General features: G+C 40.4%; 1 protein-coding gene across 2 annotated transcripts; it reads left to right on the top strand.

The window, feature by feature from the left end:
* The first annotated feature begins 2,093 nt into the window (after window positions 1-2,093).
* Window positions 2,094-21,460, top strand: etv1 (ETS variant transcription factor 1). Of its 2 annotated transcripts, XM_062422558.1 has the most exons (10): window positions 2,094-2,154; window positions 5,870-5,923; window positions 12,773-12,902; window positions 14,125-14,313; window positions 15,406-15,653; window positions 17,938-18,009; window positions 18,108-18,176; window positions 18,270-18,439; window positions 20,043-20,144; window positions 21,239-21,460. In XM_062422558.1, exons 1-10 carry the CDS (start codon window positions 2,094-2,096, stop codon window positions 21,458-21,460), a joined length of 1,317 nt encoding a protein of 438 aa, XP_062278542.1. The 2 variants fall into 2 exon arrangements, with proteins under 2 accessions (XP_062278542.1, XP_062278543.1); XM_062422559.1 differs by lacking the exon at window positions 14,125-14,313.
* Window positions 21,461-22,083: the final 623 nt, after the last annotated feature.

Here is a 22,083-nt window from a genome sequence, read left to right as displayed (position 1 = left end):
AGTTTTTTTCCACACTTCCTCTGCTTTTGAGGTTTACCCCCTCTTCTCATCCTGTGAAACATTTCACTGCGCCCTTAAGCTCGGCGCGCTCCTCGTTTACGCACGAAATCTGCAGATTGTGAACTTAAGTTTGCAGCATCGCCGGAGGTGCTGTCGCTAATTTCGGTCTCAAAACAGTAGTAAGAGGTTCCTGAACTGTACCTCAGTGAATGGAACTCGCATTTCCACTCGGGGCAACATGAGAAATTGTAATTAACGCCACATTTATCTCTGCTTTCTATCCATCTCGCACAGGACAGGAGACCGGAGTCTTTGCAGATCGCTCGTCAATTAAAGCCACAACGGAGCATAATGGATGGATTTCACGACCAGCAAGTGCCTTACTGTAATTCCAAAGTGAGTGATCATAGCCTGGAAAAAAAGTTGGAAGCAAATCAGATAACAGATGCACATTGTACGCCCTCCTCTAATTATTAATCCATAGTTGCTTTATTCTTATTTCTCTCTCTTTCACTGTATCCTCAATATCTTTCCTTGTTGTAAATGACTATTCTTCCCTCCAATACTTCAATACTTTCTATTTATTCTGATCTCATTTCTGTCTTTCTTTCCCTCTCTGCTGCTGCCAAAACTCATTTCTCCCTCAGGGACCATTTACGTTTCATCTAATCATCAAAGATAAACAGCTAAACAAGGTGGCCACAGCTTTCCTTTGGTTATGCACCATGTTACAACTTGCTAATTACATCTAATAAGTGAAGCAAAGGTCCCTATGCATGGGTCAGCCTTTAGAGGTGCATGAGGCATCAACGAGTGGCTCACTGAAGCTTTTTCATTTGCTCTCTCAGTTGCACGTGTGCTGGAGCCAACAACATAATCACTGCTCAAGTGAGGGAAAGAAAAAAAGAGATTGATTTGTGTCCTTTTGTTTTTTCTTTGCAGAAGACGCAAGAAAAGACAACGAGCTGTGAGAGGCCAGCAAATAACAGAAAGAGAAAATTCATTAAGTCCGACCTGGCTCTGGACACTGAAGGTAAGCAGAGGGCAGGGGGAGAAGTTAATTTCACGGCTCCTAAACATTTAGCAAAATTCAATTGGTTTGTGGCCACCTGCACCGCTAACTACAGAATCTCAATTACAACACAGTGGCCTGTGATGATTCTCACAAGCCTCTGTCAGTGGTCAGAGACACAAATTGACTTGTTATTAGGCGCACCCGTGCCCAATGAGCTCCAGTGGCTCTGACGACACATCAGCCTGCCATAATGAAGTCAGCCGTTCCTTATGCTTCTCCTGGGTTTTGACTGTGTTTTTTAACCGCCTTCAAGCCCTGTTCTCTGCTTTTGTTCCCCCTCCAGAGCTCTTCCAGGACCTCAGTCAGCTACAGGAGACTTGGCTGGCAGAAGGTGAGTGTTTTAAATCTCAAGCAAAAAGGAGGAGAGATGGGTAAAAATGGATAGGTTGTGAGGGGGGAAAAAAGCAGCCTGGAGTTACATGCCTAGCATCGCAGTCCAATTAAAAGCCTGTGTGGAAGAGGCACCTTGTGTGTCATGCATACATTAGAGACTGTGAGCAAGGGGTCTTGAGGGAGACCGAGGAGGCTCTACCCAGAGAGTGTCATCACAAATTACCAGGAGAAGGCTCTCCGACGCTCACTGTCTCTTCTGCTTTTGGCAGGAGCTAACGCGCTGCACGCCAGCCGCCGCCACCACCACCTCCACCTCCACCAGAGCTCTGCTGTAGCCTACCAGCTCTCTCCCTCTCTCTCTCTTTCTCTCTCTCTCATCTGCTCTCGCTCTCTTCTCACTCTCTCTCTTTCTCTCTCTCTCCCTCTCTCTCTCTGCTTCCTCTCAGCACACCTCTCTATCTTCTACAGCTGTACCATCACCTTGTCTTCTTCAATTTCATTTCTTGGAGGCAAAAAAAAAGAATGGATCTATAATTTTTTTCTCACAGACTTCCAAAAAAATAGGCTTGATCTCTCAAATCGACAATTGATTTTTAATTTTTTTTAATATTTATCCATTTCTTTGCCTTTTAATTTTTTTTTCTCTAATGGAAAGACTTGCTCATTGTGGTCTAACTGAGACGTGATGCTTCAGGATTTAAGTGCGAGTGTCCTCTTTCCTCCATGTCTGCAGCACCGAAGTTTTGGTCAGTGGTGAATATTGTATATCTATTTTTTTTTTTTTTTTTAATCTTTGCTGTTTTTTAATGTGCATGTGCATGTTCCTCTTGGCTTCTAGCCTTGACTTTAGTATTTGCATCACTCACTAAGATGCAATTTACTTTGATCATTGCATGTAATCTGAAAGTTTACATCTCAGCAGTGTGAGAGTTGGGTTTTTGAAGTGTATCAGTGGAGTCTCATTAGCTGTCAGGGTGAAATCAGAAAGCTGGTCATTTGAACTTTTTTGCATCTGTTTAAATCTTTATAAACATCCGAAAAAGTACGACAAAATGCCAATATTTTCTCTGTAAACGGGCCCCAGCACTGGTGTAAAAATTAAGTTTGACAGTCACTTTGTAACATTTGTCTCCGCGGTTGTGACACCAGATTCAGTCTTTCCCTTCTTGGCTTAGACAGACAATGTTGTGTGAAAACTAAAACCTTATTATTTGATATTTAAATGTGTCAATTTACAAAAATCCACTGTGGAAAAAAGGATTTAAAAAAAAAAATCTGCATTAATGTGCAAAATTGCTATTGGGGTTATAATTAAGTGCTTTAATTCTTTGATATTGAAAATTGGACAATTATAAATTATGAGAACAAACGGACATTTACTGTAATAAGGCACAAATATGTTTTCTATTTGTAGATTTGTATTTTTTTATATTTTCCATCGTAGAATTGCAGCATTAAATGTCAACATGCGCCCAAAAAAGAATCTATTTCAGCATATCAGTCAGTGCTCAGGTTGTAAAGCCATAATTCTCGCCTTAAAGTAGAACTCTCAAGTGCGCAATATAATTGAATCAACTTTAATACTTTTTTTTTAAAGGATTGAGTCATAATACATCCCCTGGAAAAGTGTTGAGAGAAATTTTAAGCTCGCACCATTTACACAGGTGAATAAGACTCTCAATCATTTATAGGATCTGTCTCTTCTTTAACACATTTGAAAATGCTCGCAGTGCCATCCAAACCTTTTAAAAAATGAAAAGTATGCTTTGAAATAGATATTGGAGTGGTTGAGCCGACTCTGGGCAGCAGTTAGATTATGAGGCGGTGCGGCCGCACACCGCAGGGCGTGTAAAAAGAATAAGACACGATTTTAATATTTCAGTATCCAAAGTGAGAAAAGAGACGGTGGCGGCTGATAAGAGGTATTACTGTTAAGGATTACAGTTCTGCCTGTCATGGATCAATGTGATGATGTACGCTTCAAGATTGTAGATTTAATGAATGACTTCCTGTCCATTAAGATGAAAAGGAATACCTTCCCATTTCTAAGATTTATTAGTTCAGGTAATTGGAACAAGAGGAGGAATTATGAGAGACAGACTGAATTTCCGACTCTAAGACCGAGAGGTTGAAGGGGTTTTTCAGCTTGACAGGCATATGTTTGACCCCCTCAAAACTACATCTACCTTCTTCCTCCACCCAGGTTTTTTGGACTCATTTAAGTGTCAGGAATAAATCTCTTATTCTTCACACATTTCTGACTTAAAGAGTGCTTTTTATTTGATACACTGATTCCACTGTGAAGTTCTGGTGCTGAGAGCTTAAATTCACTTAACGCCTCCATTAGTCTGTCCTGCTCAGGCCTTGTGTTTACAGCTTTTACAACTTCTCTCTTTTTATCCCCACTCCTTTTTTTCTCTCTTCTCTGTCCCTGTCCCTCTTCTTTTTTTTTTCATTTTGTGAATGGCGGCAGATTTCCAGCTCTGCCGTTCTCCCCAGGAGTTTGTTGCAGGGATCAGCTGCCTCATTCACAGACTGAGGCCAGTGACTCATCCATCCTGTACTTCCTTTTGGACAGAGAGACACTGCTGCCCTCTTTTTTTTTCTTTTTTAAAAATATGTCCGCTTTCCAACTTAAGTTCTCTGAAGTTTCTGCGGGTCAGTTTGTGTTGTAATCATGAGACAAGAGCTGCTACTGAGTTACACTCTTGTTTCAGTTTGTATTTTTCATTGTTGTGTTGGTTTGGTATATATGGCTGTTGTGGTTTTAACTACTGAAAAGACAAGGATATGAATATGATAAGAGTCAGGGTTAAGTGTTGAAAGATTGAAGAAGGTTTAAAAAATATTTTTTTAATGATTATATCTGATTTTCAGTTAATATATTTTTTCAAATTTTGATGTCATGGCCTTTTAAGTAAGCTTGTAAAAAGTGGAGTAGTCCAGCAAAGTATGTTTATGTAAAAGGTTACATTATGTCTGGATTTTCACTTCAACAGTAATTCATCAAAGCTAAATCACATATTGTATGAAAAAGAAGAGTGTTGATAGCTTTAACTGCAGTACAATGTTATACTGCAGTAAAATCATTTCTACATCTTTGATCTCTACTCTCTTCAACTGCTTGACATTGTTGGAAAATATGGAGAAATTTCTCTTCTTGATCTGTTGATTGTTTACTCTCCTCAATTCACACCTCTGGCAAGAAAAAAAACAATCCCAGATCATATCAAGAGTGACAATAATGGAAAATCAGTGATTTAAAAAAAAAAGAAGACCTCTAGACATGTCAAGACATGTTACTGATCCTGTGATAATGAGGATCCACCTCATTGTGTGTATAAATAGACGTGCTAATGACACATTTAAATCTCCTTTTGCCTTTCGCCAGAGAGAGAGAGATGAACTTGAGGGACGTGAAAAAACTGTCACCGAGTGTAAATATGTGGCATGTAAATATGTACATGCTTAATTGGAGTCAGAGCGGAGCAGGCTTCATTATTTTAGCATTAGCCTGAGTGCAGGGGCGTTTGAAACGCAGGTGAAGTATTGGGAGGTTTGGAACAGACCTAACTCGGTAGGTACAGGTGGATTCACCAGTAGGGAGGAAGCCAATTAGATACTGTTAACAATGGGTGTTTGGCTGCTGGCAAGGAGTGAGAGCCGAGGTTGCGGAGCAGTCAATGGACAAGGCGACCTCAGGAAGTGGAATTAGGAGGTAGCAAAATGTAATCTCCCTCGCAGGCTGGTGTTTGTTGGAAAATGTGGTTCTTTGTTTAAGCTCTTTAGTAAATCTTAAAAAATATATTGTTTTAAAATATTTCAAGGTTATTTAACATTTTACATTTTCCCCTCTGTGATTTTGGCGCATTTGTTTGTCTGTCATTCGGTATCTATTATTTAAACACATTGTAAAAGATGTGCCAGATTATTTTAACTTTGTGTAGTACGAACCATCTCATTTTAATCATTTTTAAAAACAAGTGTCAGTATCTTTTTTTGCCAAAGAGAATAATCACTAGAATCAAGGAAAAAAGGACACTTGATTCTTAAAAATTCTTTAAAACAGATTATTTGTATTTTTAAAAACAGTGTCAAATAATTTGAATTTTTTTTTAGACTCATTTGCCTTATTAAGCATGCAACGATAGGCAAACATGGCTTGATAAGATAAAGATTTTAAGGCTGTTAAAGCATATTTTAACTTGTTTATACCATTATTTAAAGAAACATAACTGGGCAACAAAGACAACAAGAGTAATCCTTACCCTAATTTCTGGAAAGACTTTTTTTCCCCAACTGTGTTCTTTAACAAACAGCAGAAGCAAACAATGCCTAATATCCCACGAGAGTGTTTGCCAGAGGAGGGTATTAGACTGCAGAGAGCTGTGATCAATGCTGCGTTGTCCATCAACATCAGAAACAATCATTCCCTTTCTTCTTCTCTGCTTGTATCTTTAGCTCAAGTTCCCGACAATGACGAGCAGTTTGTTCCAGACTTCCAGACTGAAAACTGTGAGTAAGAGACCACAACGCTTTTTTTTTTTCTTTCTGTGTTTGTGCATGTGTTAGTGCTTGTGTATGTCTGTGTGAACATCTGTGTTTTTTTTGCTGTTGTTTTTTGTTGGGTTTTTTTTACACTTCGACTGGTGTGTTTGTACTGTGAGAGAGAGAGACAGTGCACGTGGAGGTGTGTGTTTTTCCATGTCTCTCAGTACCCTCACCTTTGCTCACACAAGTGCTCTCTGGAGAGCTGCAGCAGTCTTTCGGGTCTGCAGACAGGTGCATGAGTGGGGGGTTGGAGGGTATCTCTCTCTCTTTCTCACTCACTCTCTCTCTCTCTCTCTCTCTCTCTCTCTCTATCTGTTTCTCCCTTCTCACCATTTACCACCACTGAGATATTATTGCACTGTGACTTATTTGCATAAGGGAACATCAAAATATTGTGGCTGATTTTTTTTAGGGGACTGAAGTGATATTTTTAACTGTGGGAAGGCCAAACTGCTATCAACTGAGGGTGGCTGTTTTGAATTTAAAAAAAAAATAAGAATAAGAATAAAATTTCTCATCTTAGAAGATACTCCATGGCCTTTTCCTCAAAGTACCTTTTGTGCAAACCATCCAGTGTGGTTAGATTTTTCTAAATCAGGCAGTATAATATTAGTTACTACCACATTTATCTTTTTCAGTTGAAGGCTTGTTTGGCCTTCTGGTACTCTCACCAATCTTTTCTTGGGGATTTCACAGCATGAAAGTATGAGCACGGTTTTTTCTTTCTTTCTCTATTTTTTTTTAAACCATAAAATAACAAATTATGTTTCTAAGAATAATCCACAAAACTTAGATTAAAAAAAAAAGAAAAAAAAAAGATCTATCTATATTTACACTCCCAGCAATAAGGACGAGGTAGTTAGCCGTACTTCACCTGGTTGTGCACGGTGGTTGCACACAGTGGTTACTGGTGACTTGGCACCGTCCACTTCTGGAGGAAGTTGTGCCAAGGTAGGGACAGAAATGGAGTGAGTGGAGCTCAGTGGGACTCAGAGCGAGCACATGTCTATCGGATGAGCCAAAACACCCATGAAACTGTGAGAAAAAGACACAAAACTGTGTGTCCACACCCTGTATCTTCCTTATGTCCTCAATGCCCTTTAACCTGGAAACAAAGTTGAACAAAATGCAGAAATTAGGATTGTTAACTGGAATAAAGAAATAATTACGTTTGTTAGATCGTGACATGTTAGTGATCACAGATAATGAGCGAGGATGGATCTGGATTTAGTTAGATCACAAACCTTTTAACCCCATGCGTGCCAGATCACAGCCTGAGAGCTTCAAGCAGGTTCCTGTTGGTTGCCTAGATTAAAAACCAGAGGGAGGTCTATGCGCTTGTTCTAATTTTTTTCTTGCCATCAATACTCCTACATGTTAAACGGCAGACAAACCTGAGGAGTTCAGGCTTTAAATGCCTCTGAAAAGTAATTTTAAACTCTTGCTTTTATTTAAAAAACTTCATTAAGCATTTAATCACCCATATTAACCTGATTTTGCTCTTTTTTTTTCTTTCTTTTTTTACAATTACTTAAATGTGTGATTCACATTATTCCACAGACTGAATAAATTTAGACTTATATTATACCATACTTAATTATGTTAAACCGTATGGGTGTAAAAACAATTAAACCTCATCTTCACTATATCATTCAAATATTTTGCAAATTCTTTCCATTAATCTAGCTTGATTTGGTCTTGTTCACTACAACAGTGAACTCAGCACAAACCTCTCCATATACCCAGCCCCCTAGGTGTGAATTAGCCTTCCCTAAAAATCCAAGATGGAAGTGCAGTGCGGTGTACAGTAGAGAACCAGAGGTCACCGAGACTGTCCCGTTGTCCTTCAGAGGTAGCCAGGGTGGGTGGCCACGGTAGCAGGAGTCTGCTGACCATCTGAATTGTCCTGTTGGCAAACCTGCAGCAGACTGGAGAGGCACTAACAGATGGCGGGAGGGTTAGGGCACCGTGGTTGGGCGCTCGAGCAGGCATCCCAGCCGGCATCGCTCCCATATGGGTTTCACCGAGCCGAGAGATGGAGGGGCGGTCGTTGGGATAGACAGGAAGAGATGAAGATGAAGAGAAAGCGAGAAGTTGAATGTAAAGAGCAGAGAGAGACAGGAGAGAGCAGGTGGAAGTAGCCAATTACATGTAGTAAATTGGTTAACAGTGAGAAGAAAAAACACCGCATTGTATTTATTTACAAAGCACTTGCTGGAAAACTTCCCGGGTCTCTCACGTGTTCTTGTTAACTATAGATTGCTGTCAGAGCGGACTACATCCCACAGCTATTTAGTCCTCGAAAATCACCATGTTAGTCTGAGGCTTGGAAACTGGCTTTTAAATACAGTGCAGTACATCTGCAGAAGCTTGTAACATTAAACAAGCTAATCTATTTTTATCAATTTAAATCTCTTTTGATGGATATATAGCACTGTCAATGCATGTGTTTTATTTGAAGTGATGTTATCCCTTATGTTGATGTCTTTGGCTTGTTTGTTGTATAATTTGTCGATGTATACTATAGGTTTTGTGTGCTTTTATTGTTTTTATATGTACGTATTGTGATCAGGGCTTCAGGTTGTATGTGTATATAAATGCAACAAACTAGATAATGATGTGTATTTAAAGGACTAATGTGTAGGATTTAGGTGGATCTATTGGCAGAAATGGATTATAATATTCATAAATATGTTTTAATTACTGTATAATCACCTGAAAAAAAGAATCATGTATTGGTTACCTTAGAATGAGCCCTTTATATCTACAGAGGGAGCGGGTCCTCCTCCACAGAGCCCGTCATGTTGCACCGCCATGTTTCTACAGTAGCCCAGAACAGACAAACCAAACACTGGCTCTAGAGAGGGACTTTGACGTTTTTCACGAGTTTCGTAAGTTCTTCTATATGCTTAAAAGGGAGGGGGAGTGGGAGGGGTGTTCAATTGGTTGCAATCAGCAATCTCACCGCTAGATGCTACTAAATCCTACACAGTGGTCCTTTAAAGGATAAGACCGGAAATATAATTTTTTTTTTTTTTCCCAGTTGTCATTAAATCCCAAGAAAGAGCAAAACAAACAGTGAATTTATCCTACTAAGAAGTATTGTCTGTATAGCCTAAGCGTAATATAGCATACTCCTCTGTGCCATATAGCCTAGACCTCCATTGCTGTTGAAAACCTGAGAAAAAATCCCATCAATGAGCCACATTGTTTCACTGGGTGACATGTTTCTTCTTTGTCATAAAAATGGACACAGTCAAGTTTGCTATATATTTGTGTAAAGTATTATGGAATAAGGTGTGTTGAATTTGTTGACAAGGTAAATATAGAAAAATGCAATTTGAGACGAATTTGACAGAGCTTAGACTTAGCTAGATTTAAATTTTAGCACTTGTTAAACATCAACAACTTATGTGTGAGTCAAATTTCATTTTAACCAATTGTGAAGCGAATTAGCATTAACTGTAAATGTTAAAAACTGTCTCTAGTAGTAGCATTTAAATAAGCCTCATGTTTTTGTCTCAGCCAGCTTGGTAGCATTAGAAACTGAAAAAACAATATTGCATTTTTTAGTCAAGATAAAATATTGTTACAGGAGTTGAATGAATTACAGAATCTTATTTTTTAGGAAAGTGGAACCATTAAAACATAATAAAATGTATTCAACTTGCATACAGAAAAAACTAAACAGGGCTAAACCGATTAGCCCTAAATGTTTGCACCAGTCTTTTGTTATATGTATATTTTTTACTCAATTTAGCTACTTTTTACTTTTACATTGGGAGTTTAATCTCTGCATCTTTAATATAATTAACACAACAGTAATTTTATATTTTCAAATATTATTTTCATTTGACAGCTAGTGTGAGAATAACAGATGGAAACAGATAAAATTCAAAGGTAGAGAGAGAAAGAAAGAAAGTAATCTTTAGGAGCAGATTTAAAGATTGTCTGAAAAGCAGATTTTAAATTCTTCTTCCTTCGGTGTTACTTTATTTTTTGTGGCCTCAGAGTTACCACCTCTCATGAAGCAATGGCGGTTTCCTTCACACTCTCCATCCATGGAGCACAGAAGCAGCATGTGAGCGGCCTCGAAGCGAAAGTGTCCTCGGGCTGAAGGAGGAGAAGGAGAATTTTTCTTTGTCTCAAACTCCAACACAGATGCTTACCATTAGCATAACTTAGCAGGGAACGAAGGAGTAGAGGAGGTGTAAAATGAGGCCACACGTTACCGGCAGATCTGAGCCTCCGTCATTTAACAGCAAAGGCGAGCACCTACAGTAGGTGAAAATGGAATGGAAGGTTTTTCGCTGTTGCCAAAAGACCTGTATTTTTTTATGAATGGACTGGAGAAATATCTGCCAAATGCAGGCTCTGATTCTGCCAAAACACACAATTTGTACCTGAGAATACTCAACAGTTGGGGCCAAGAGCTTTTTGATAATGTACCAAAAATGAGTGGAGAAAAATAGCCGCTAAAATGATAATATTAGAACCAAGTTTTGTAGAAAAAAATTTAAGAATCAAATATGTTTTGAATATTAAACATTAGAAAAAAATGATGGCAAAGATTGTTATTGAATCTGTACACCAAAGGCCAAAGAAAATTACAGAATATTTAAGTTAATGGCACAGAGAGGGGAAAAAACACATTTGCATTCAAAATAGACCCAGTAATTGTTCTAACTGCTTCTTTTAAACACCCTACCATCTCGGTTAATCAATATGTAGATAATGAGAGCAATCAAGCAGTGATGGGCATGACATTCTGGACTAAAAAGGAAGTCTCTGTTTTAGTCAGAGGCGATGCCCTCGCTATTGATTTGTGTACCTTGGAACCCCACTGACGAAATCTATTGTGACATTTCCATTTCTAATTTAAGGCACTCTGCTGCAGCACACGTGAGTCTGCTGTTATTAGATAGATAGAGAGATAGAGAGATAGTTAGATGGGTAGATAGAGGGAGAGGGAGAGGACTTAATCAATCCAAAAGAGAAATTAAAGTGTATGTGGTAGTAATAGTTAATGTTCTAGTTAAACACTAGTTTTGTAGACATAACTTATACATTTCATGTGTAAAATAACCCAGAATCTAATGTTAATACAGTTTTAAATGAAGAAAATATAGAGCTATCAAGATAGTCTAACATCAGGTGAGCTGCAAACCAGGAGTCACAGGAGTTCGCTTTCTCTTGCCTCAGAAAAAACAAATTCATGTATGTTTATTGTAGTTGGTTATTAAAGTGACACTGATTGTGATCTCGACAGGAAAAACTAAGGTATTGTTTTGACACCGTAAGCCCTTAACGAGGCTCTGCCATGCCAGCGTCGTCAAAGGTCTCCCCTCAGGAAGTGTCTCTTTGACCTCCAATCGATGACCCGGAAAGGTCAGGCCCCCAGCGAGGGCTGCGAACAACCCCTGAGCTTTGTCATGCCGGGCCCGTGTGGCCCGTCCCCCAGGGGCTCGGCTGTGCGTCAGATGGGGTGTTGGCAGATCGACCCCTGCTCGTACGGCAGCTGTCAGTCTGCCGTGAGAAACTCCCCAAAACATCCTCCTCTCTCTCAGCTCCTTGTAACCTTAGAGACCTTCCTGGCTGTGGGTGTATTTTAAAGAAAAATTCTCCCAAACCACACATTCAAATCTTTTGGGTCATCAAATTTCTAAATGTTTGTACTTTGGTTGGACCAGGAGTTGATGGATTTCCTTTCTCAATTCATAATTTCTCATCACTTTGTTTTCAACTCAGGAAAAAGGCAGAGTCTCTCAGCCTGTAGCCCCATTCCAAAATCATCCTCTTTAACCGCGACTGGCCCTCTCCCGTGCTGTTTGATAGAGCACTGTGGGATGGCCTCGCTGCTGCTTTGTGTGCAGTCGCGGTGAGACGGCGATTGGCGGGGCAACCTGAGCCTGACTTCATTCTGACTGACTGGGTTTTCCTCAGAAGCGCAGCCAATTGGATTAGCGTTGATCATGACTCGAGATGATGGGATGTTAATCAGGACTGATCAGGCACTTAACAGCCTCTCAGATGCGCCCGCTCGCTGTGGGGCCATAGGTAGAGAGCGCAGGCAGGCCTCCCCTTCAGATCAATGAGCCCTGTTGTTGTCGTCTGGATCATATTGACAGCCAACTGAAAGCAGATAAAGCATTTATAGGAGCTCGCCGCACACCCTGTTTTATGATTGTCATATTTCACTAACAGGGCCCCCGTCAGGAAAGGGCCGAACAAATGAGATTTGAAGTGAGCTGTTTGTGTAAGTGATAGCCAGTGATGTCAAATCCTTTTGGAGGACGGATGCTTTTAACTTTAATTTATACATCATGAATCCTCTCAGTCGGTAATGGTCTGGGTCACATTCATACAGGTACACATGCTGGTATCTGTAGGACAATACAGCTGTTTTCTGGTTTGGAGAAAGCTGCTGCATGTTGTGAAGAAGCGTTTGACTATCAGATCAGTTTGTTTGATCCTTTGTCAAATGTCACATCATCCTCTAAAGATACATAAAGGAAGTGTGAATGAATTTGTGCAAAGTGACGTAACTGGAGATAGACGTGGTGGCTCAACTTGCATTTTTTCTGTCCAGTGATTGTATAAAGACTATTGGGGGGTTTATTCACTCTACCAAATATAATTTTCTGCTGTAAACATGTGTACAAATGCACTGACAGAAAATAGTCACAAATATCTGTATTTTCACCTGCTCTCAAAACCTACATACTTGAGCATCCCAAGTTATTTTTAATAGGGTGTTGTTTACCATCATTCAGTATCTAAATTCATATTTTCTCTCTTCCTCTCCCCGTGTAGTGGCTTTCCACGGACTGCAGCTGAAGATCAAGAGGGAGCTGCACAGCCCGTGTTCAGAGCTGAGCTCCAACTGTAGTCAAGAACGGCCCTTCAAACTCCAGTATGGAGAGAAGTGCCCGTATAACGTCAGGTGAGCGCTGCACGACACCTGAACTGAACACACAACTTTAAATTGGCAACATTTAAAATGTGTTATAAGCACAGCTAGTTAGTATATGGGTTGTTTTGTGGTTTCATATTCTGCTCTTAACCACCAGCTTTATTGGAAATGGTGAAACATGTTTCCAAACACCAAAAATAAATTGAGCAGCTCCTGTTACTTATTGGAAAAATACACTATTTTTTTCCATTACACTTTAACCAAACATCAGAATATTTTAGGAGTTGTTTTTCTGGAAATGACTTTTTCACACACTTGTTTAACATTTCATATTAGATGAAGCTGAAACTCTTATTTTTCAATGTAAATCCAGCACTGAGTGATTTTCTTTTTCCTTCAAATGAACGTTAAGGGGCCTGTAGGACCCGAGTGTTGCTTAGTTACACTCAATCTTGAATTGATTTGATTTGTAATAAACAACATTCATTCTACTCATTTGCTTGTATAATATGCTGTATGCAGAAAGGAATCTTGAAACTGTCTTTCATAAGATTCATTTGCTCACCTGGTGACATCTGCTCAGATGAATAAAGAGGACAAAGAAAAAGACAAAGTCTAACATTTTGCCTTTGTCTCCATTAAAATCTCCACAGTGTACGTCGCGAGATTGTGCTCCTTAATATATCCACCAAATAAACCAGCAAACATTTCATTTATAAATTATAATTATAACGTGGAAGGACGAAGGTGTGACAAACAATTAAAAAAAAAAATCTAACTCCTTTTAAGAAAATACCAATTTAACATGATAGCATGCAAAAGTTACCATTCATATAAATGGAGCTTTGAAGAAATTAGTTTTCTTCTCTTTTGTTTGCAGATTCAAAGAGATGTTTTTCTCTGACATCCTGCACAAAAAGTAAACTAACAAAATCAAGTGTAATTTATTTTTTTTAATTAAAAGAAAAAAAAATCCATCTCCTTTTTCTTTCATTTCTTGATATTTGTTTCTCTCTTGAAAAATGAGCAGTAATGTATAATCTAAATTTACCATTCAGTCAGGTGTCAAACACATTTAACACCTGAAGCTTATCAACAACAGCATCTCATGCACGAGTGTATGGATAAAACTTTATTTCAACACAATTACAAACACAATACATGGTTAAGTCTGTAATTAAACATTTCTACATCATCTGCAGAAGAAATCAAACCCTGCCATTAATCTCTTTGGCTCTTCTTGTCACTACAGTGCCTATGAGCAGAAGCAGCCTGCAGGAATGAAGCCCTCCAGCCCAGTGACGCCCCCTTGTAGCACCCCTGTGTCCCCCCTCCATCATGCTTCACCCACAGCGGCCCCGACACCCAAACCAGACAGGTCCTACACCCACATACCGCCCTCGCAGCCTCTCCCTGACAACGCCTACTCTATGGACCACAGGTACAGCAGCCCGCAGCCTTTTACATTTACATCACATTTACATCCGCGGCTCTCAGCTCAGAGCAGATGATAATAAGGTCACAGCAGCAGATGCAGATCAGAGTTTTAGTTACAGAGACGTTTCGAAGAGGCGGGGCTGTTATAGACGTCTCATATCTCATTGGTTGAGTCAATCCACAATGAGCGGAGCAAAGAAATACAGCTTTACACAAATTCAGGTCTAGCAGTTAGAGGACAGAGAAAAGTCAGAAAAAATATGTATAATAGGCTTAAATATTTCCTACTTTTGCTTAAAATCTCATTCAGATTTATCTCAACATTTTACTGATCTCCAGGATCATACAGGGTCAGCAGGCCACCTATATTACCTAGACAATGTTAACCTCTTAGATCATAACCATTATATTTGACCAATAAAAGTGAATAAAGGTCATCACCATTTTTACAAGACTGCCATGTATTAAAAATTGCACAGTACTAAAATGTCTGTTTTATGCTCTCTGGTCAGCTGCACATATTGTCACATTTCTAGTGTCATTTTAGCATTGAAGTCCATTCTTGACGTTTGAGGAATGCGTATGTGACAAAATAAACTCAAAGCTCAAAGGTCCACTTGCTAACTTCCAGAGCTTTCAGCTGAGTCAATGTATAAAAAAGATAATCAGCAACTGTTTTTAATTAAAACATGGCAAACTCCCTGTAGTTCCAGCTTCTTAAATGTGAGGATTTGCTGCACTGTATGTAAACTGTATAATTCCCTGCAATTTCTGATATTGTATGGATCAAATAATCATTGGATTAATGAATAATGACAATAATCATCATCCGCTGCATCTCGTATGGTCCTGATTCATCTTTCAGTGATCGCCAATAAGTCCACCTTTAAGTTTGCAGTATTTTTAATGTCTCGTAGTAAAAATGTACCATGCAATATGTATTGTAAATTATTCCAATTTAACTTTGATTTTTCTAACTTGTCATTTGTCATCATTTGTCCTCTGCTAACACAGTACAACTCAACATTATGAGGTTTCTGGCTCTTTCTGCTCAGCTGATTATAATGAATCAACTGATTTTTGTCGACCTCCTCAGATTTCGACGTCAGCTCTCAGAGCCATGCCACTCGTTCCCCTCCCCGCCGACGATAAGTCGGGACGGACGACCCATCTACCACAGGCAGATGTCAGAGCCCAGCATCCCCTTCCCTCCTCAAGGCTTCAAGCAGGAGTACCCCGACCCCCTGTTCGAACACCCGGCCATGATGGGTGCGCCGCTACCCCACACGTACCCCGCCACCATGATGATCAAGCAGGAACCGAGGGACTTCACCTATGACTCAGGTGAGAAATCTAAAAAAAAAAATTTTTTAAAAAGGTGCTGGATTGTGTGTAGGTGTGTGTGTGTGTGTAAATCGTAACTGCGCTGGTACGTTTAAAAAAAAGCAACAAAAACTAACTTCAAATGAAAACCTTAAAAAGCGACAGCAGCCTTATTTTTTGCTGCCAGAGCATTATCATTTCAGGAATGGGAGAGGACATGGAAGGAGGGGGTGGCGTTTATTGAGTTTGCCCATTATTAGGACAGGGGATCTGGTTGGGCCGGGTGTCTGTGCCGGTCACCATTTCCTGTGGTGCTCTAATAGAAAAGAGGGATGGTGGGGGGGGGCTATGCCTGGTCACAATCCAAAATCCGCCCTCCCACGCTTGTCCGCTCCCTTTAGTTAGAGAGTAACGGGACCTTATCAGCAGCCTGAGGCCTCTGCAGAGCCCGAGGCTACATCAGGACATGAATGAACATACGCCGGACTGCTGGGTTCATTCACAAGGCGGACAGAGAGGACCCAGGAGAGACAGAGCTGCGTCTGTGTGACCAGTCATGGAGAAAAGCTACCTCTTCCCATGGCGATGAGTTTAAGAAAAACACTGTGAGCCTCTGTCAGGTCTTCCCCCTCTCTCTCTCTCTCTCTCCTCTAGACTTTGTTTTCCTAACAGCAGCTTGGTAGTTTTTGTCATGGAAAAACCAGGCAACTGTGATTTGGGTGTTTTTCTCACTTTCCAGTGACAAGTTAATTTTTTTTTTTATTGAGTTTCATAACTTTGTTGTAATTACAAAATATGTAAAGCAAAAATAAATGTAAAAAATGAAATAGAAGTACCCATTACATATCCTCAGAGCCCAAAAGCAAAATACATTTAATTTGCAATGATGTAAAACAAAACAAAAAAGCAAATTCTTACATTTAAGTTGATGGAATCAGCAACTAATGGACTTGAACAATTAATCAGTTATCAAATCTATTATATTTTCTGACAAATGCACTAAGCTGTTTGTTTCAGCACTTGTCAGCATGTTAGATTTACTGCAGCAAGTAGAATAAACATAGATTCTTGTATTGCCATCAGTACAAGCACAACCAGTTGTAGACACTATAAAGGTCACTGAGGAGTGTGCTGACAACATTATAAATAGAGAGAAGCTATATTTTGGTTCATAGTTAAAGTGCCAAGAAGTCCTGCCAGCCTTGTGTCCAGTTCTGTACTGTACTATATATCCAAGATGGAGCATCAGAGTGAATTTATTAGCAGTCACAGAGGAGCATGTTGACTGGAGCAGGCCTGTTGGAAAGGATGGGCGGGGAGCTGGTAATTTCATTAGCAGCAATTTCCTCCACAAGCCCATTACTTTGATGAAGTTCAGAGAAATGTTTATGGGCCTAAATGAAGGGCCTCAGTCTGTTTATTGAACATTCACTTTGTAACTTGTTTGGCCGTTTCTGATCACAAGCCGCGGCTGTGATGTCTGTGTCGTGGGAGGTTCTTACAGTGAACAGCAAACGGACGGCCAATTCGGACGATGAGAAAAGAAAGAAAACTAGCAAATACATACTTCTGTGAAAAAGTGCACGTTAATATAAACTGATAATGATTAGATGTGTCAGGTTTAACGATTTTAATGACATAATTGGTATAAAATCTTTCAAATGGCAGAAATTAATTTTGTTTACAATTTTATTTTTGTGCATTTAAGCGAAATGCATCTGCTTCTAGAAAAGAGCAGAAGAATCCAGGGGAAAGTTCAGTTTTGTTAAATCGATGACAGTATGAATAAAGCTCTAAGCCTTGAGGTTGAGAAAATGAGTTTAACTGAACCTTCATCGATATAAGAACCACAAATATTTTGCTCATTTTTTAATTCAAAGATGACACAACCTTTAGCTGTGTTTAGCTAACATGCTTCAGTTGAACAATATCAAATGAAAAAGTCCAAGAATCAAAAACCTTCAGGTACTAAAAAAGCGTAGAAATGCATCATCTCAAACCCTCCTATAATGAAAAACATGTACATCGTGTCAACTTGTGTTTTCACACAAGCGCCGTGTTTTATTCGGTAGTAAATCTTCCTCTGAGTGGAGACGCTCGGAGCGTGTATTAGCTGTGTGATATAGTGAGCTCGCCCGTGGCTGGGAGCCATTGCGATGCCTGCGCTGGAGGGCATATTCTTTAATCAGAGCCAGTGGTGCATTGAGTGAACAGGCTTTGACTGCTCACAGATAACTGAGATAGTGTTCTTAATGCTGCCTTCGGGCCCTTTAACACCCACTCTCCATTCTTGCCTGGCTTTCAGCTGAAGTGCCTAGCTGCCATTCTGTCTACTTACGGCAAGACGGCTATCTGACTCACACTAACAGGACTGAAGGTACCACCGATGATACGTGTGAATGTTGTGATGGTGCACTTTGGATTTTTGTAGAATATTATAATAAACGCTGCTTTTTTTTCAAACTTGTTTTCCAGGTTGTATGTTTGACAAAGTGGCGAGGCATTTCTACGATGATACCTGTGTCGTGCCTGAAAAGGTTGAAGGTGAGTCCTCTTTAAGTTAGATTTGTGGCATTGAACAGTAATCATTGCTATTTCAAAACATTGTACAATAATGGTCTGTTGCGTTGTCTGTAGGTGACATCAAGCAGGAGTCAGGCCTCTACCGCGAGGGCCCGTCGTACCAGCGCAGAGGCTCGCTGCAGCTCTGGCAGTTCTTGGTAGCTCTGCTGGACGACCCATCCAACTCCCACTTCATCGCCTGGACCGGCCGTGGCATGGAGTTCAAGCTCATCGAGCCAGAAGAGGTGAGAGAAAAGATTACCCAGTTTAATTTTGAAATGTTTATTAGATTAAAGAAAGGTATGTTGAGAGATTAATAAAGAAAAATGGCAAACATTCTCCACAAACCTGAAGATTTGCTGCTTTTTCTCAGTTTTATATCACATTAAATTTAACATATTTGGGTCTTGAACTCTTGGTCGGACAAAAGCAGCAATTCCAAGACATCACTTTGAGTTCTTGAGAATTATCTTGACCATTTATCACCATTTGTTCTCTTCTTCTTCTTCTTCTCAAAATGAATCATTACTTGCTGCCCATTCACTGTGTTACCCAACTGGTCGGGGCAGATGGTCGCCCACCTAGAGCCCGGTTCTGCTGGAGGTTTCTTCCCGTTTAAAGGGAGTTTTTCATTGCTGCTGTCGCCAAGTGCTTTCTCATGGAGGAATGTTGGATCTCTTTAAATTAAAGAGTCCAGTCCAGACCTGCTCTATATGAAAAGTGCCCTGAGATCACTTATGTTGTGATTTGGCGTTATATAAATAAATTCAATTGAATAACATTCATATAGTGCAGATAAATGTGCAAGTGTGTGATTGAGGTTAAAGAACAGGTTGCATCATAAATCAAGGTAAAGTCAGACAATGTCAAAGGTCAACATTTGTGGAGGAATGAATCATATTCTGTGATTTTTAAGTGGTCAGGTCAGGCTTTGGTTTGCCCTAATAGGTTTTTTTTTCTCTCGCACTAACCACTTCTAACCAACTCACTGTCATGGCCAAGCCCCTGCTAAATATTTCACAGAACATATTCCTTTAAATATAACTCATGTTGACGGTTGGGCCTTTTGAAATGGCAACAGAGGCTGGGTCTGTGTGCGCCCACATCACACAGTGGGGCTCAGTCACTGTTGCTCACTGTTGGAGGATGGAGGAGGATGCAGGGTGCAGGCGGGGGGTGGGAGTGTAGAAAGGAGGTGATAGAGGGGTACCTGGCAAAGGTCCACGCAGCCTGACGGTGTCTGGCTACACGGGCCAGCTGCAGCTAACAGGGGGGCCCATTCATGCCATCAGGTGACCGAACACACTCGCTTTGGGATGTTGCAGACAACCGTTAGAAAGCAGCTTCTGCATTTGAAGCGGGCAGGTGTAGCAGGTCATGAAGACGAGGAATCACAGATGTTGTTTTCTGTCTTTTTTTTTGGTGACGGGGTTTCAGAAAGAACAAAATGAGACAAGGAGAAAGACAAGAGTGTGAAATAGAATAAAAAACTGCACAAGAGAAGCTGAATAGAGCACCGTGGGGCTGTGGGTTTGGACTGCGAGGCCGGGTGGTGGGTGGTCTGGTAGACAGGTGCTGTAACATCTGCTGCCTCCTCCGCTGGGTGTGTGACAAGCTCCTAATGAACACATCCCTGGTCAGGTCTGCTCAGGCTGGACGCACTCTAATTACTGTTATTAGGGAAATATGGATTAATAAGTTTGCTTAGCGTTACAGCTGCCGCGACACTCCTGTCAGGAAATCAGGTCAACTGTGCATGTCTGCGTTTGACACGTCTGCATTTTATTATCCTGTTCTCTGCTGATGTTTACTGACTGTCTTTGTGCTGTTTGTCTGTTTGTTGCAAAGGTGGCACGTCGATGGGGGATACAGAAGAATCGACCAGCGATGAATTACGACAAGCTCAGCCGATCGTTGCGCTACTACTACGAGAAGGGAATCATGCAAAAGGTAAAAAAAAGAATATTTACTGGCAATAATAAAAAAAAAAATAACATCTGCAACACTGAAGGAGATCCAGATGTTTATGTTTGTTCAAATGGATCTTTTTTTGTTGATATCCTGTATACATATAAAGAAATAAACTCACCATTTTAGATGAAAAGTTTTGGCTCACATGCTCACTAAGTGACCTGATTGATACCATCTGTGTTAAAGGAGGGGCATGTCCACAAGGTAGCTTACATAAGGAGGCAGAGCACCTAAAAAAGGATCAAAGGAGACTGAAACTTTGTTCATGTGCACAAAAGCTGTTATCCAGAGCCCCTTTGGTGTTACAAACATCCTGAACTCTAAGAAAAAAAGTATTTAAGACAAAATGACACTTTTCTCCCAGAACAGCAACAACAGTATATGATTGGAGATTTGCAGAGATTTGGATACACGGGTGCTCTGGAGGAGATAACTGGTTCTAACCACAAACAAACAATACACACAGTAGTAATTAATATAGTAATCTTTTTCAATTAGTATACAAAAAGAAATCATACTGGCGGGAACTGACAGAATACTTCTATCGGATATCAAACAGCAACTTGAAAACACAGCTGCCAAATAACCATCAACAAAGAAAAATGTTGTTTTTTGTGCTTTTGATTGTCATTTTCTTGTTCCTGGAGCTTGTTTAACCCATCTACAATTAGTGAAACAGTTCCTCCATTTCACAGTCATTTGTGCACTGCATTGTAGGAGATACATGTACATCAACAACACACTAAAAGATCGAGATTTTGAGTATGAATACTGACTATTGTAGTGTATTTTATTTTGTCACTTTGCCAGTTTGAACCAGCTACAGAAAAAAACCTGCTTAAAATTAGTGTGTAGTCTGGAATTGGAACACAGCTCACCTATAAACTGCAGTGAAAGTGCACTAAAGACTTCAGTATTTAGGAAAGCAGGGGCAAGAGTGAAAGGAGGGAACCCATAAAAGACAAAAATGTAAAATATGCTCACTGAGATTTTGTCTGCTTCTCAGAAATTATTGTGAAACCAGAATGTTCCACTCATTTATTCTTTACCTCTTCCTGTTTGTCTCCCTCCAGGTGGCCGGTGAGAGATACGTGTACAAGTTTGTGTGCGACCCCGAGGCCTTGTTCTCAATGGCTTTTCCCGACAATCAGCGGCCAGTGCTGAAGACGGACATGGAACGGCAGATCAACGAGGAGGACACGGTGCCGCTGTCGCACTTTGATGAAAACATGGCTTATGTACAGGAGGGGCCCTACTGCCAGCCGCACCCCTACAGCGAGGGCTACGTTTATTAACGTCAGCCCCACAACCATACACACACACACACATACATACACATCTTTACTCTGCCCACACCCTCCTCCCCCGCCCGCTCCGTACACCTGAAACTGTCATGTCCTCTAATTCACAGTCGCTCCGGGAATAAGACTGAACACATACATGCAGCGGAGCTTCCCCTCTCTCTCTCTCTCTCTCTCTCTATTTTACTCTCTCGCTCACATCAACACACGAACATCCTCCTTTTTTTGCTCTCGTCTCTCTGACGTCCAAACCGCACAGCAGGATGGAGAGTGCACTTTATGGACAGGATCGGCGCGACGTTAACCTGCCAGGGGCTAGCTATGTGGTTGGCTTTTAAACCGTTGTTTATGTTTGTACATTAATGTGGGAATATTTCTGTTTGTTTGTTTGTTTAATTCCTATGATTTTGAGCATGTGGCACCCTGGTGAGACAGGACTCAATGGCTAATTCATGATCACCCAAGGACAGATCCCAAGACTTTTGATTTCCTGCTATGTTTACAGGAAACAAAAAAGAAAAGAAAAAAGTTTCATCTTCACACATGCAGCAAACGGAAGGATGATCAGTTCTGTTCGACTGTCCTTTTAGTTCCTCAGACAGCCATCACGTACTTTC

This window comes from Scomber scombrus, chromosome 7, assembly GCF_963691925.1.
Source record: "Scomber scombrus chromosome 7, fScoSco1.1, whole genome shotgun sequence".
Taxonomy (NCBI): domain Eukaryota; kingdom Metazoa; phylum Chordata; class Actinopteri; order Scombriformes; family Scombridae; genus Scomber; species Scomber scombrus.
This window is presented reverse-complemented; position numbering and strand designations above follow the sequence as displayed.